At 39.8% G+C, this 17,936-nt stretch overlaps 1 protein-coding gene across 1 annotated transcript in view; it reads right to left on the bottom strand.

Annotated features, from left to right (window-relative positions):
- Positions 1 to 17,936, bottom strand: part of LOC117509606 (lissencephaly-1 homolog A) — a 98,607-nt gene that overhangs the window by 3,488 nt on the left and 77,183 nt on the right. The window contains exons 7-9 of the mRNA XM_034169348.1: positions 11,632 to 11,800; positions 9,483 to 9,585; positions 8,976 to 9,204 (exon numbers count right to left, since the gene is read on the bottom strand). Coding sequence (XP_034025239.1) covers positions 8,976 to 9,204; positions 9,483 to 9,585; positions 11,632 to 11,800 — 501 coding nt within the window. The remainder of the gene's footprint in view (positions 1 to 8,975; positions 9,205 to 9,482; positions 9,586 to 11,631; positions 11,801 to 17,936) is intronic.

Below are 17,936 nucleotides of genomic sequence, written 5' to 3' on the forward strand. Positions count from 1 at the left end.
ATGGATTACGTAAAACGTTGCTCATTCACTCACGAGTTTGACGTCACTAATCGTGCACAAAAGCAGCTTCTAAAACAGTTTTTAAAACCAGGTTCACAAAATGTCAACAAGAGCCATAATATTGTTTATGGCGTCGAAGAGGTGTACGAGACTGAGGCTTTTGCTTCAATGCTTGATATGCAGGGCTTGACATAAACCAATTTGGGCCAGTAGAATTTAGAAGTTAGTGGCCCACTGTGTAGGAGCACTGGCCCATGGTTTTACACGGGAGAGTTCATGATATTCCACCTTGAAATCCTGCAAATAAAACTGCCTATATAATATAAACCAATACAGAAAAAAAACATAAAATAGTCTATGGACCATGAAGTTAAAAAAAAAAAAAAAGAATTTATCAGAGGGTATTCCCAAGTGTAAAAAAATTAAGTGACTCCCATAAAATTTAGAGGGCATTTTTTTTAAGCAACCCTCAGAGTTGGCTAACTCACAGTCAGAAATGTAAAATACAGATGTAGGTCCATATCAAAACTAAAAAGTATGCCTTGTCTGGATTGGAGTTATAGATCTAAAAATTGAAAACAAAAATGCTTGGGTCCTTTGCTAATGTCACTGTGGGGTTTCCACAAAGGCAAGCTGGTCAGCCTTTTAAACTAGCTTCAAAACAGTCAGGGTCTACCAGGACCAAGCATATACTTTACTTACTTGACAGCATACGACGGATAGGCCCTGCAGATTTGGGAGAAAACCTCATTCTTCTCTTGGTCATGACCAAGCTACGGCCATTTCTGTGGCCAGGTCGGGACAAAAGCTCTCTTCCTCTTGTTTCTTTCATATAGCCTGTCTCTCTCCCTTAACTCATCATCACTAAGCTTCCTCTTCTGGCCAACTCCTTTAGCAAAACTCTTTCCTGGTTGTAGTCCGGGTTTGGGTGAATGTAGTTTAAACATATTTCAATTCGAATTTCAAAGCATTCTGTTAGATTTGCGTTGTGTTTGTCTGTTTCCTGCAGCTTCCTGCACATTTAAAGATGCTAGCGAACACTGCTGAAGATCTGTGACAGAAACAGCCAAACGCATGCTCCACGCATCGACAACATACATTTCAATGTGCACGAGATTTTGCGGGAGCATGGAACGTGGTTAGGGATGGGTATTGATAAGATTTATCGATATCGATACCATTCCGCTTAACAATCCGATTCCCTTATTGATACTGCTTGTGAATTTTCTGTGTACTAAAAGTAGGCTTTAAAGGTTTTCTATGTCAACAACATTTTATTGAGTCTTAAAGTAAATAAATATGAAATGGGTCACTGGATCCTTAAACTCTGGACCTAAATAAACTCTACATGGTGGCTCCTTGATCTCTGAATATAAACAGAAATAAAATCTGCAGTTTTTGTCAAAAGCATTTCCTTTCAGACATCACTGGCAGGAAGGAATGTCTTCCCATAACTCTGAGCTTAATGCCTGCAGCTGGTTGTGCTGCACGTCAGCATCAGTTTAATTCATAAAGAATGCAGGACGTCTCATTTTGGGAAGAAAAAAAAACATTTCAGTCTATTGTAGTTTATTTTCAGCGTTTGGAAAGAGGTGTCATTTTATTTAAAGCGGCAATTCGTTTTGAAGTTATTCATTCTGGCCGGACTCTGTCTCAGCAGAGAACCGCGCAGCGTTTGGAGCTGTGCCAACAGTACAGAGGACGATTCTCGTTTTTTGACGGCCACAAGACAAGATCCCACTTAGCGACTTTAATCTGCACAAAAGTGACTCACAGTCACGACTGACATTTTAATGGCTTTGAGAGAAGATAAGAAGCAGACTTGCCGCTTCTGAAGAGTTATTATTACTATTATTGTTGCTATTATTATTAATACGAGGTCTGTCCATAAAGTATAGGTCCTTTTTATTTTTTTCAAAAACTATATGGATTTCATTCATATGTTTGTATGTCAGACATGCTTGAACCCTCATGCGCGAGTTTTTCCACGCCTGTCGGTGACGTCATTCGCCTGTGAGCACGCCTTGTGGGAGGTGTGGTCCAGCCCCTCGTCGGAATTCCTTTTGAGAAGTTGCTGAGAGACTGGCGCTTTTTTTAGATCAAATTTTTTTCAAAACCTGTGAGGCACATCAAAGTGGACACGGTTCGAAAAATTCAGCTGGTTTTCGGTGAAAATTTTAACGGCTGATGAGAGATTTTGAAGTGATTCTGTCGCTTTAAGGACTTCCCACGGAGCGGGACGTCGCGCAGCGCTCCCAGGCGCCATCGTCAGCCTGTTTCAAGCTGAAAACCTCCACATTTAAGCCTCTGTTGACCCGGGACGTCGTGAGAGAACAGAGAAGTTTCAGAAGAAGTCAGTTTCAGCATTTTATCCGGATATTCCACTGTTAAAGGAGATTTTTTTAATGAAAGACGTGCGCACGTCGGGTTGCAGCCGGCACAGCGCGGCGCAACAGGAAAAACACCTCTGTTGGAAGCCTTAAGGACAAGTTGGAACATGCCCAACTGTTAAACAATTTCTCAGATACTCACTCCACTGAAAGCCATCAAAAGCCGCCTGGATTTTACAAATGGTTATCAACACGGAGGTGTTTTTCCTGTGGCGGCGCATTGCGGCGGCTGCAAGCCGACGTGCGAATCTGCCCGCACGTCTTTCAATCTGCGTGACGTCCCGCTCCGTGGGAAGTCCTTAAAGCGACAGAATCACTTCAAAATCTCTCAGCCGTTAAAATTTTCACCGAAAACCAGCTGAATTTTTCGAACTGTGTCCACTCGATGTGCCTCTCAGGTTTTGAAAATATTTTGATCAAACAAAGCGCCAGTCTCTCAACAACTTCTCAGACAAAGGAATTCCGACGAGGGGGCGGGACCAGTCCTTCCCAAGGCATGCTCACAAGCGAATGACGTCACCGACAGACGTGGAAAAACTCATGCATGCGCACGAGGGTTCAAGCATGTCTGACGTACAAACATATGAATGAAATCTATATAGTTTTTGAAAAAAATAAAAAGGACCTATACTTTATGGACAGACCTCGTATATAAATAAAAATCAATTAAAAAAATTAAAAGATTTTTAATACATTTGGCTCTTTTACGACAAACACTGAGCCATTAATTATTATACACAAAAATGCACACAAATGTGCTGAAATGCCAACAGCTAATGCTAACTTTAACACTGAAAACACCATAGACATGCTAACGCGTTACCATTGGTCCCATTTTTAAGTTATAAAATACATCAATCAACTGTTTCAGAAGACCATAACAGGTCAGTTTAACATAAAAGGTATATATTACTCACAGGCATGTGCTCTTTAGGGTTTTAGCAAGGAAAAATTAAGATAAAGTCCAATGACCCAGCGGATCAAACCATTGCTTCATTGGTTCACGCTTCAAAGTGCAGTCGCTCTGCAGAAGCGGTTGATTACAGACCCGTTGCAGGGTCTGCAATCAACGTAACTAAGTGATCATTTTCCCGACAAAGACCCTCAAAAACAACGGCCGCTCTGAAGGACCGATAAGGGAATCGTTAAGCAAAAAGACTATTGATATCGGTGGATGGATGAAATTGATATGGTGGTGGTAAAACAGGTCATTGAATGGATTGTAGAACCATTAACATACATCTGTAACTTATTTCAAACCAGTAAATTTCCCAATCAAATGAAAATAGCTAAGGTTGTGCCGCTGTATAAGACTGGGGATAGACACCACTTCACAAATTATAGACCTGTTTCTTTGCTTCCACAATTTTCCAAATTATTAGAAAAGTTATTCAATAATAGATTAGACAAATTCATAAATAAATATAAATTACTTACTGATAGTCAATATGGATTCAGAGCACATAGTTCAACATCACTTGCATTAGTAGAATCAGTTGAGGAGATTACAAACGCCATAGACCACAAATTACATTCAGTTGGAATATTTATAGACCTAAAAAAGGCTTTTGATACAATCAATCATGACATATTAATCAATAAACTTGAACAGTATGGGATTAGGGGGTTGGTGTTGCACTGGGTGAGAAGCTACTTAAGTAACAAAACAGTTTGTGAAGTTGGGGGAATATACATCATCATGCTTGGACAATGCTTGTGGCGTCCCACAGGGGTCAGTATTGGGTCCAAAACTGTTTCTAATTTATATAAATGATATTGTCAATGTTTCCAAAATATTAAAATTAGTATTATTTGCAGATGACATAAGCATTTTTTGTTCAGGGGGGGATTTGCAGGAGTTACTGAGGAGGATCAGTATAGAAATGGGAAAATTGAAAATATGGTTTGACAGAAACAAATGATCATTAAACTTAAGTAAAACAAAATACATGTTATTTGGCTATTGTAATACAGACATACAGGTTCAGTTACAAGTCGAGGGGGTAGATATTGAAAGGGTACATGAAAATAAGTTTCTGGGGGTGATAATAGATGATAAGATAAACTGGAAGACTCATAAAACATATACAAAGTAAACTGTCAAGAAGCATTTCAGTTCTAAACAAAGCGAAACATTCTGGACCACAACTCACTCCGCATTCTTTACTGCTCACTGGTTTTACCATATTTACAGTACTGTGCAGAGGTATGGGGTAATACTTATAAAGGTACAACACAATCACTATCAGTAATGCAGAAAAGAGCTATAAGAATTATTCATAATACTGGCTATAGAGATCATACAAATCCACTATTTTTACAATCCAAATCCTTAAAATTCACAGACTTCGTTCATTTTCAAACAGTACAAATCGTGTATAAAGCAATAAACAGTTTACTTCCAGCAAATATTAAAAATATGTTTTTTAACAGATCAGGGGATTGCAATCTGAGGGGGAAATTTAATTTAAAGCATCAGTGGGCACGAAGGATGTGGAACAGATTGGGAGTGGGGCTCAAGCAATGTCCAAGCATGAACCAGTTCAAACAGCGGTACAAAAATATGTTTTTTTTTCTAGGTATAGGGAGGAGGAAGGGTAATGGGGGTTACGGTGTTTTTGTTTTTTGCTTCGGCTTGTAAATATATAGTATTTTGTATGTAAGTAGGTATGTGTAGGTGTATATTTATGTTTGTGTGTACTATATATATATATATATATCGGTTTAGGTGTGTAGGAATCTATGTGTATATGTGGCAAAGGGTATTACTGGTTGTGGGGAAGAAGGGGTAGGGATAAATAAGCTGATGCTTCACCCTACCCCTTTTCGGACATGTTGGGTACACAGTAGGAACTTTTTTGTTAGTGTCTTCACTGATCTATCTTGTAATTGTTGTTGTATCAAATGTTCGAAATAAACAGTTTTCATTCATTCATTCATTCATTCATTCATGGAATCATTTCTTAACGATACCCAATGCGAGATGTGGTCCATGGTGCGAGACCAAAACAAACATGGCGGACTCGGTGAAATTTGATGACACGGAGATGTGAAGAAATTCGACTTTGCCACTGCAAAATATAGTAAAATAAATAGAATTTTGTGTATTTTTGTAGTGGCCCGAGCGGGCCATCATTTGATAAATTGTACTGGCCAGTAGTGGCCCGAAAGTGGGCCAAATCGGCGCCGGGCCAGCAGGCAAATGGCTATGTCGAGCTCTGATATGAGAAATATGTTTTCATATCCCCAAAACATGTGACTGGCAAAAACTAGCACCAGATTCGGATTCAACGCCTCCAAATTACTCAAAATCCATTGAAAAACTCGATGCAAGAAAAATCATGTTGAGTGTACAGTTGAGTGTGCAGTGTTACGCAACATTTGGATGTACTTCGTAAATTTCACATTTAGTAGTTAAGTGTTATAGTTTGTGCTATCACTGCTACTATGTCAACGGAGACAAGTCTGTCAAAAATGTGTGCTCAAAGTTCATCAGTCAAGATCAGTAATGAGTTCAGAAAACTGGGAAACCTCACACAATCCTGTTCACAAGTTTACATAGATGGTTTATATGATCTGACGCAGTGGAACAGATTCCATTCTGTAGTGGGGAATAAAAAAATAAAATAAAATGAAATTAAGAATCCTTTTTGCTATTTAATGTCATCTATTTCAAACCAGGCTCAAGCTTTAAAAATAAATGAAATAAAAAAAAAATATTAAAAACATTAAATGTATTATATGTACATAAAATATATACATTTCTTTGACTGCCAATAGCCATTAAAACCTTAATTATAGATCATAATTAGCGCAGAAGCACACAGTGGCAAATGGAGAAAAACAAAGGGAGGCATCACTTAAAGCAGCAGCAGAACATGAATACCTGAGCACGTGTTAGTACCACTGACAACTACAGCTATGCACATGTGCAAACATCTGGATTCACCCTTAATGTCTGTCCAAATTCAACATATCCTTCATAATATTTACCTGGTAATTAGCTGAAACTCAGGTACACCTTTAAACAGTTAACATATAACACACGCTCATCTGCTTGTGTGCAAAGGGAGCTTTGTTTTTCCACTGTGTACAGGTCAGCTTAGGACATTTATTTCAAGGACAGACACCGTTTGATTCTAACAGGGCTACATTTGGACACACAAGGCGTAGGGAGACTGGGCTGAGCATGTGTGCGGACAAACACACAGTCTTCTAGACATGACACCGTGTGAGTGAAGCCAAATATAGCTGTGCACGTAGAAAAGGAACATCATCATCTGATAGTGTGAAAACAAACGTTTTACTCTACACCCATGTTTTTTTTTGTGTGTGTGTTTTTGTAGAAATACAAAGCAGTTTTGTGTGGATTAATTATTTTGTACAATAATTTCCTTATCATGCAGAGCTGTAACTTCAGCCAGATACCTGGTCATTGTTTGATTGATTGTTCCATTGTGTTAGAGATTGGTTAACAATGCTGTGTTCAAAACACTTTTTAAGTAGACAGCTGGAACTCCAAATTAGTTTAGATATCTCATCTGGATGACTGAGAACCTTCACTGACAAAGATTGGATTGCTGTAACAGCAATGTGTTTGATAATGGATAGCATAACATTAACAAATCATGCTTTCTTGAAATAATTTTAATCAACACACACACACACACACACACACACACACACACACACACACACACACACACACACACACACACACACACACACACACACACACACACACACACACACACACACACACACACACACACACACAGCTTCTGGTAGTCTCTTTTGAATGATGTTCATCGTCAGACAACAGAATTTCAAGCATTTGCCTTCAAATGCAGCATGTTTCCATTTCTTCCATCTCTCATCCAGTATGCAGTTTTCTCATGGATCCATTTTCATGACCATACAAGTTAAAATGTCAGTGATACTAGGATTATTTCAAAACCCAAGACACTAGTGTTCATAGAAGTTGACAGGAGTTATGACCAGTGATGCCGGTAACGCGTTACTCTAATCTAATCACTTTTTTTTTTAGTAACGAGTAATCTAACGCGTTAATCTTTCCAAATCAGTAATCAGATTAAAGTTACTTCTCAAGTCACTGTACGTTACTATTATTTTTGCATTGTGGGTCGATAGCAGCATTAAACTTGGTCCGTGGGCAGGGGGTCGGGGTTCGAATGAACTGCCCACTTTAAGCGAGCTGTGAGCTTTTCATCTGCGGTTTTCTGCAACAGCTACGACTCGTCCTCACCTATTAAAGCGCAGTGACAACAGCACACCTGCACTGAGCTTTACAAAGACATTTTTGTGCTTTTTTTCCCTCTTTTATTTAGAATTCTGAGCTGAGCTGCTCCGTATCTGCTACTAAAAACAGCTGATCCTCCGTGAAGTGTCAACAACTAACACTATTTTCCACTCAAATGCACCTAAACTCTCTTTCTGAGGACCACATGATGTGAAAACGCAATAAAACGTTCTTACCTGTAAATATGGTCATGTTTTCTGCATAAATAAATGTTATCCATTCTTTGTGCTCAAACACCAAAGCAGGGGCGAATCCAGATGGAATGGGGGTGTGGGGCAAGGATGTGCCCCCCCACAACACCCCTAGATTAAAGGTCCAGTTTTGAAGCCTTTTTTTACTACAACTACTAATACTACTTATAATAATAATAATTTCAACAAGTAAAATGTTTAGAGAGAATTTAAATGTTAGAAAAATGTTAGAAAGAATTTAATAGTTACATTTATAAACATTGTAAGTTAGAAATGGCAAGTTTTACTGTTACAGTGCTGTCAACAGTTATATGAGGTCAAGAAAGAGGTCTTTATTTTACTTTTTATAAAACAAGTATTTATTTTCATTGAAGTCAAGAAAGGGTGACTATAAAGTGAGTTTTGGCAAAACAGGCATCATTGTCATGTTGAGGTGGCAGAGGGTTGTTGTCGGCAGCTGGGGAAAGTAACTAAAAAAGTAACTAGTAATCTAACTTAGTTACTTTTACAACTGAGTAATCAGTAAAGTAACTAAGTTACTTTTTCAAGGAGTAACCAGTAATCAGTAATTGGATTACTTTTTCAAAGTAACTGTGGCAACACTGGTTATGACATTTGATTCTTAACAGAATTGCACAAACTGATGAATTTAAAGACAATGTTTATGTTTAGTGTAAAATAGTGTTGCAGACTCAAACTTTTGTTTTTTTAAAGAATTACATCAACATTGAAAAAACGTTTTTGGCCTTGATGAAAGTGCAAACTTTAATTTGTGTCTGCCCAGTTTTTAATAATTTTAATGACACTGACTAAGCATTGAAATTCCTGAAAACCACTAATGTCATTATAGAAGTATTAATCTGCCTCTTGGGCCTATTAATAGTGTAAGTCACCTAAACCCCAAAAGTGACCTTCTGGCAGATCTTGCCAATTTTGGCTCTGTGTTCCATCTTACAAATAAACCTAATGAAACTGTTCATCCAATAGCAACTTAAGATTTCAAATAAAAAGTAAATTGAGCTTTGAAAATTGACCAGATTGTTTCAAGGCAGTGAGGTCTGAGCTTTTCTTTACCTCAGAGCTTGTGGCATCTAGGATAGTGGGGTAGGCATTCTCTGGTGCCCAAGAGATGCACTCTACCACGTGTTCGTGCTCCCTCAGTTCAGCCTTGCACTCTTTGGAGGCCACAACCCACACACGCACTGTCTGGTCATTGGAGCAGCTGGCAATCAGTGAGCCATCTTGGTTAGGCCGAACCATTCGGACCCACTCTCTGTGTCCCGTGAAGGTCTTCACACAGTAGCTAATGGGCAAAACAAAAACAATTACAGAGAGTTTGCAGTGTTGTCAGAGAAGACACAGAATATAGTGCTAAATAATAAGGACTAATTTTTTTTTAACTTGGTGTTTGGTCATCGTGGTAAGGAGAGTTTTTTCCCTTACCACTGTCCCCTGTATGCTTGCTTTAGTGGTTGGTAAGGTTAGACCTTGCTTGTGTGAAGCGCCTTGAGGCACCTTGTTGTGATTTGGCCCTTTATAAAAATAAATAAATTGAAATTGACATTGGAGGACAGTACATACCCTGTTGCTACTTCCCACATTTTTATGGTTTTGTCCCTTGAGGCAGAAATGATGTGATCTCCATTTGGCATGATGGCTACAGATGAAACATTGTGGTCGTGTCCTAAGGGGGGACAAGATACAAGAATTTAGCTTCAATATAATGATAACCAAAGAGCTACTGTATAGTCATACGTCATTTAGGATGGCTCCACAATTCCTTCAATAATGCCAATTTTTCCCCCTGTCACCAGGAAACACACACACACACAAAAATTATGTTTTAGACTCATTCATTTTTTATTTTATGGGGGTGAAGCAATGACTGAAGTGGCCACTTTACTCAAGCTTAACTTGTTCCAAAGAGAATAAAAAATGTCTAATTACCAAAACGTTATGTTTTATATATATATATATATATATATATATATATATATATATATATATATATATATATATATATATATATATATATATACTGCTCTACAAATCAGTGCCAATCTACTTCAGCAGTTAGCCCCATGTTTTTATGGGGGTGGGGGCAAATAAAGGACAGACTAGTAAACTATGCAGAGATATTGAGAAGACTGGGAGCCCCAAATACAACAGCAGGTTCAGTCTAACAGGAAGTTTTCAGACAATCTGGATATCTAAGATTTATTTAATGTCCAATGTAAACAAACTCCAACCGTTTGAGGAAGTGGGTCAGCTCTCATCCCCCCCACTGGCAAGCAGAAAAGTCTGCTGCAGTCTCACAGAAAATACAGGATTTACAACTCCAGCATAAATTTAAGAATACCACTGGCAGCCACGTCAGCTTATTTCATTGATGTTTATTCATGTCTGCTCTGCAGTCAGATCTTCACGGGGACTTAAAAACATAATGTGAAATGCTGAAGTGTCGTATCTTTTAGCCAGCTACAAGACGACTATGGGGGGGAAGTGCTTACACAGTAACAAAGAACTTCCTTTTCTACAGTACTAATATATAGATGTAACCACCTATTAGCAAGCTGAGAAGATGACTGAAGACAGAAAAAGAGAGAAAGACAAGACAGCTACTACTTGTTCATTCGCTGGAAAAGCTCATGAATATTAACTAAGGTTGAGAATTAGAGCAGATTGAGCCTCACCAGCAGGATCAGAAGTGATGAACAGTACTGATACCACCTGAGCCCTGTACACAGTCACAAGCTGATCTACATTTATATCACAACAAAAACTTTAATATAATATTCAGTATGCGATATACCAACTGGACTGGTGCACGGGCTCCAAATTTGCATTCAGGTCACAATCTGTAAATATAATCACCAAGATTCATAGCAGGAAAGTCTGCTTAAGCATTTTCCAAAGGCTTCCCCCCCTTTTTTTAAACACTTGCACTACTACATTTACACTGATGCACATATGTGTCACTTTGGGCCAACACACAAACGGAATTATGAGTACTCAACAGAAACCCGAGGTGAGCATCAACCCAATGGGCTACAAAGCTTGGAAAGAATTTATTCTGTGCCATCAGGTTTCTACCCTGCACTTTATGATATTGTATCTGGTACTACTCCCAGTGGCAAAACAATAACAACAACTGCAATATCAACCATATCCTGCTTCAACAAGCCCAATGACAAACTTGTGTAAGGCCCTAGCAATGCATAATCTACAATAGCAATTTCATCACAATCCACAAAGTCCTTATTGTGTAAACTAGGCTTCAGATACTCAGCACTGACAAGATATATGTACATATCGAAGACATGAGCAGAGAAGCAGTCAAGCCATTCTTTGATCTGCTCAACCTTCAGTGGCACTAGTAGAAAGGTCAGAAGACATACAACTGTCTAACCACATCGGTCAAGACAACACACATGAAGCAGGCCAATAATAAAAACCTGAAGAAGGCCTGATTAAAAGTAAAAACAAACATATACTGTGATGTGGATTTTTAGCCATACCATCCCTTATGACAGAACATGTTTATAGCATAAATAGTAGGTGGTGTGGTACAGATATGCAAGTTTCTGCTGGCATTGATCTTTTGAGAAATGCATAATATGACTCATCATATGAACACAGCCGATCTGTGCTGTTGTATAACAAATATCTCTAATGGTTTAGATTAGTAAATTTAAGTCAAGACACCACGTTAAGCGTTTTATAGTCTTACCATGCATAGTCCTGATGCAGTCAAACCCTTGGAAATCCCACAGCTTTATAGTCATATCTGCAGAACAGGATGCTAGCAGCTTGCCAGTCTGGTCAAAGGAGATGTCCTGTACTGAATCTGTGTGGCCCTTCAGTGTGCGCTCAAAGTCACCCATCTCATAATCCCAGACCTGATGAAGAGGCCATAGATTTTCTTTAGACAAACAAAGATGTTAGTTTTATGAAAATGCTTTTGCTTCAAAAACACCACATCTTCAGTGGATGTTCATGTTCCAAGTCATTCAGTTTCTCAGCTGAGCAATCAGGCAGCCAAAACAGCTTAGAGGCAGGAAAGTCCCGATCACACTGTTTTTAACCTCACATTTTGAGCCTGATCACATCATGAATCTGTTGATGCAAATTCCACAAAGACTTTTCTGAACAATTTTAACTCCCTTCTCCCCCCACATGCAAAATATCTACGCACCAAACGTGTCCCACAGCCAATTAATTATTTGACTGCTTGTAATATTGTTCCTATAATATCTGAGTAGTATTCTATAGTATTTTGCAGCTGCTGTTTCCATAAAAAGAACACCAAGGGACTAAAATATTCCCCCCGCCCAACAAAAAAATGTTGACATATCCTTGAAAACAAGTTCAATCCAAGAATAAGTATACAATTACATTTTTAATTTAAGTGCAATTTTAAGTTCTCAGCTACATCAGCATTTATTCAGCAAGTGACAAAAAACTAAAAATTTAGCCAGAGAGCTCCGGTCATATAGTGCCATTTCATTTGTTCAGCAAATATGCAGTGACACATTTGTCACTTGCTTGTGTTTATACAAGAATGTCTAAATAGCACACACCACAGCAGTTTAACTTGCAAATGGTGTGTACACAGTAAGCACATATCAAAATTTGAATCAGACGCCTGATGATATGATCAATACTAATCAGCTGTCAATACTTTAAAAGGAAAATAAAGAAAATGCAACTGATCAGTGATGTCATATTTCTGTCGTAATAGACATGACTCATCCGGAGGTAAAAATGGCACAATGATTAAAAACTTCATATCGTTCCTGAATTTGCCAGCACATAAGCATCAATGTGTAGACATATTCAGAGAGCTCTCAACGAGTTCTACATATCATAAAACACAAACAAATAATAAAACACAAACAAATCACCGTCACTAAGAACAGAAATCAATGTGGCCATGGAAAAACGAGGATACACTACAGTTAGCAGTGACAAAGAGTTTTTGTGCTAAAAATGCCACTGCCAACTGGAACACTGTGAATGATGTAGCTGCTCTAGCGCTAAAGCAGACAACTGTTTGTTATGGAGGGATAAACACTCCACAGTTACCCTCTTGGGGTGGGGGATTTTAGGCAGACGGTGACAGGCATCTCCCCTCCTAACACCTCCCCTCAGCCTCTCCTAACGGACGCTACAGGCAGCGCAGATGGCCATGAGGTACAAAGTGCACAAAAAGGTTTATCCAAGAGATCAGTGCAGTTAACATGCTTGGAGGAGACATGCAGTCCATGTGTGCACACAAATAGTATTCAGTGGTGGCACCAAAAAAAAAAAGCGCATAATCCATTTAGCGGCCTGTAACGTAATGCTATGAGATTGATGACTTGCTCTGGCGCTTCTTCAAGACATTATTAGTTAAGCAGCTGCCATAAATTTCATCTTAATTCATGAGTAACTGCTCACATTCTTTCAGGAAAAAGGTCTTGGATCTGTGCCACTGGAAAGACAGCAGAACACAGAATTAGTGGCTGAAAGGTACAAACCACTCCCACTTTCCCAATTATCCAGCACACAAACTGTGAACTGATTGCAAAGATTATACAACGTGCAACAGATTTATTGTCATGGTTAAATGTTTTTAACATAACTTAAATCTTGACGCAGAGCTGCACTGAAATGCAGTTGTGCGTTCCTGTGAAAGAAGAATGTTAAAAGTGGACAGACTCTGCCAGCTTGCGCTTGGCAAGAGGCAGTTTGGTGCAGGCTTGACACATGTTGGGACTCCCGTGCCGACCTGAGCTCACACAAAAGCTCAGTCAAGTGTTGGCTGAACCAAGGTGGCTGAGGGGCCGTTGAACTACAAAGCTTTAAGGACTTCCTGAAAAGTGAGCCATTCAGAAAGCAAAGTTAGATTAGTCTCCCTTTGATTACCTCATTAAGGAAAAAAAAGATCCGATCAGTCATTACAAACCTTGTTCCAATACAAACCCCAAGTGATTTGTTGCACCTCCAAACAGGATTTGTTTTATGTATGTAAGGTAAATAATGTTCAACCTCACAAAACTCTACAGTCTTAAATTTACCTTGCTACAGATCAAAATTAGTGAGGAAACTGTTATCAAAAATAAATAAAAGTCCCTGACCATATTGTGAAGGGTCACAGGTGAACTCAAGCAGGCATCTTGCTATGGAGATGTGTGCCACATTGACAGAGAATAGAAGGAAAGGAAAAGAAGGGAAAGACTGAATACCGACAGCAAAAAAGACAGAGCCAAGCCAGGCAGAAGAATGAGTAAGAAAGGAGCGTAAAAAAGAAGAGCTTGGCTCAGCAAAGGAAACCCTGGAACAATTACACTCTGCATGTTAATGAGGTGACAGCAATAACAAGTGCACACAGAAAGAAGTCAGCAACTAGCTACTGAGGTAGTAATTAATGGTGTAAGACACTCTGTCTTCAAATTAAACATTTAACAATGTTATTTAAACAAGTAGGACAGAGGCCAGGCCAGACCACAGAGAAGCAAGAAGGCAAGACAAGGGGCCTAAAAATGTGGAGGGCAGCAGTTCAGCCCCACGCTCATTTTCTCCTGAAGGATACAGTGCATACTTCACTTTTTCCCTATTTTGTTGTGTTACAGCCTTTTCCCAAAATGGAGTAAATTCTTTTATCCCTCAAAATTCAACTCAACACCCCATCCTGACAACATGAAAAAAGTTTTTTTTAAATTTGTGCAAACGTATTAATAAAAATGGAAAAAAAAAACCCTAAGAAATGACATTCACAGCCTTTGCTCAATACTTTGTTGATGCACCTTTGGCAGCAATTACAGTCTCAAGTCTTCTTGAATATGATCCCACAAGTTTGGTGGACCCATCTTTGAGCGGTTTTGTACATTCCTCTTTGCAGCACCTCTGAAGCTCCATCAGGTTGGATGGGGAGCATCTATGCGCAGCGATTTTCAGATCTCTTCAGAGATGTTAAGTCGGATTCAGGTCTGGTCGCTGGTAGGGCTACTCAAAGAGATTCACAGAGTTGTCCTGAAGTCACTCCTTTGATATCTTCGCTGTGTGCTTAGGGTCATTGTCCTGCTGAAAGATGAACCGTCACCCCAGTCTGAGGTCAAGAGTGCTCTGGAACAGGTTTTCATCCAGGATGTCTCTGTACATTGCTGCATTCATCTATTTCTCAATGCTAACTAGTCTCCCAGTTCCTGCTGCTGAAAACCATCCCCACAGTATGATGCTGCCACCACCATGCTTCACTGTAGGGATGGTGCCTGGTTTCTGCCAAAGATGACACATGGCATTCATGCCTAAGAGTTCAATCTTTGTCTCATCAAACCAAGGAATTTTCTTACTCATGGTCTGAGAGTCCTTCAGATGCCACATGGTAAACTCCAGGCAGGCTGCCATGTGCCTTTTACTAAGGAGTGGCTTCTGAATAGCCACTCTACCATACAGACCTGATTGGTGGATTGTTGCAGAGATGGTTGTCCTTCTGGAAGTAGAGAAGCTTGAATGTTCGACTGGACTGGGTTGCTTGATGCGAGGACATTTCCCTTCAAATCGCAGAAGCTTCCTCAGCTAAAATTCTTGCTCTGGTAGTGATAATTTTAGCTGAGGAAGCGGCTTCTCTACTATGGAATCCACCTGGACAACTGAGAGCCTTCACAGAAACGTCCTACTGGAAGGTTCTCCTCTCTCCACAGAGGGATGTTAGAGTGATCATCGGGTTATTGGTCACCTCCCTGACTAATGCCCTTCTCCTCCGATTGCTCAGTTGAGGCAGGCGAACAGCTCTAGGAAGATAGACCCAAGCTTCTTTTATTTACAGATGATGGAAGCCACTGTGCTTACTGGGACCTTCAAAGCATCAGAAATGTTTCTGTACCCTTTCACAGATTTGTGCCTCAAGATAATTCTGTCTCGGAGGACTACAGACAATTGCTTTGTCTTCATGCTTGGTTTGCTGTGGGATGTTATATGTAGACAGGTGTGTGTCTTTCCAAATCATGTCCAATCAACTGAATTTACCTCAGGTGGACTCCAGTTAAGCTGTAGAAACAACGATGATCAGTGGAAACAGGATGCACCTGAGCTCAATTTCATGGCAAAGGCTGTGAATACTTACGTACATGTATTTTTTTTTTTTTTTCATTTTTAATAAATTTGCAAATTTCTCAAGAAAATGTTTTTCACATTGTCATTATGGGATATTGTGTGTAGAATTTGAGGACAAAAAGAATTTCATCAATTTTGGAATAGGGGTGCAACATAAAATTTTGGAAAAAGTGCAGTGTGAATATTTTCTGGATGCACTGCAGATGGCTCTGATGGCGGGTAGTCATAATGGGACAGCCAATGCTCAAGTGGAAGCTAAATGAGGCAGACGGATCAGGATGCCGAGAGCCCGGGGTTACAATGGGGGGAGGAATTGGTTTGGAAAAGGATGAAGATGCCAAAAAGGGAAGAATCCCCACTGTGGGGATACAGACAAGTATGGGCTGTACATGTGTCTCTTATGTTTCATGAATAAAATGGCAAACTAACAGCTCCAGAGATTATTGGCATTGTTCAGTGCCAGGGAATCCGTGACAACAATAGCCTGGAGAACGATGTCTGACTGGTATAAGAAATTTCAGGATGCATCACTGACAGACTTGTGCAGGCAGGGTGTGGCCATAAAGGACAACTGGAGGAGTGGAGCGTGATTTGGGTGGGGGGTTGAGAAGTCTTTTCCGGAGTACAAAGTTGTACTTGACAATAAACACCTCTTAAAGAGGTGGCAAAAAAATCAAGACAAAAAAAAAACAAAAACAAACAAAAAACGCAACTTTTTTGTATGAAGATTTTTGTGCATTCCTGCAATGTATATTTCATTATTACAGTTTACTTTGTTTAGTGAGAAAGTCCTATGAGGGGTGATTGATTTTTAGCCGGAACCAGAAAAAAAATAGGGTGTCACATTTCTCGAAAATTCGTGACTTTTTGACTCACTGGGTGAAATGTTGAGAAATGATGGTTCTTAATCACCCCTCATACATAAATAGTTATGATTATTATTATTAACAACAGACCTGTGATTTTTCAGTGTATAAGTCACACCAGCGTATACGTCGAGCCTCCCAAACTAGTATTAAAAACCCCCGACATCTTTTACTTCGGAAAACATGGCAGCATTCAACATGCTAAAAGCTGTGTGTCGCAGTGACTACCAAGCTGGTTAAAGTGAAAGACCAATTTGCCACTGTACAAGGTCTGTGAGAAAAGTAACGGACCTTTTTATTTTTTTCAAAAACTATATGGATTTGATTCATATGTTTTTACGTCAGCCAAGCTTGAACCTTCGTGCGCATGCGTGAGTTTTTCCACGCCTGTCGGTTGTGTCATTCGCCTGTGGGCAGGCTTTGAGTGAGCACTGCTCCACCCCTCTCGTCGTCGTTTCATTGCGAGGAAATGGCGGAATGATTTGGGCTTTTTTTCCCATCAGAATTTTTTCAGCAACTGTTAGAGACAGGCAGCTATAAACCATTCGAAAAATTTATCTGGCTTTCGGTGAAAATTTTACGGGCTTCACAGAGAATAAGGAGTGCTACTACAGCTTTAAGGACGGCCCACAATGGCGCACGGCTCGCCGTGCTCCGAGCCGCCATCGAGAGGCAGAAACCACCACATCATTTCTAAAGGGATCGCTGTGTGGAGCCAGGACCGTCGTGTGCAATTTCTCTGGTTATCACAAGAGCTGGACATCAGCCATTTTCTGGCAGATTTCACTTTTAACAAGAGATTTTGTCATGGAAAGCCACACGGAGGCTTCACGCGTCACGACGGAGCCGCTGATGGAGCGAGACAAAGGAACACCTCTGTTTCGGAGTGCCAGAGGAAAAGTTGGGACATGTCTGTCTCGGCTTTCAGTGCTTACCAGTCGAGTGAGTATAAGAGAAATTGTGGAGAGCTGGGCTTGTCCCAACTTGTCCTCTGGCACTCGGAAACATAGGTGTTCCTTTGTCTCGCTTCATCAGCAAATCGGTCATGACGCGCGAAGCCTCTGCGCGGCTT

The sequence above is a fragment of the Thalassophryne amazonica genome, chromosome 4, assembly GCF_902500255.1.
Source record: "Thalassophryne amazonica chromosome 4, fThaAma1.1, whole genome shotgun sequence".
In the NCBI taxonomy this organism is placed as follows: Eukaryota; Metazoa; Chordata; class Actinopteri; order Batrachoidiformes; family Batrachoididae; genus Thalassophryne; species Thalassophryne amazonica.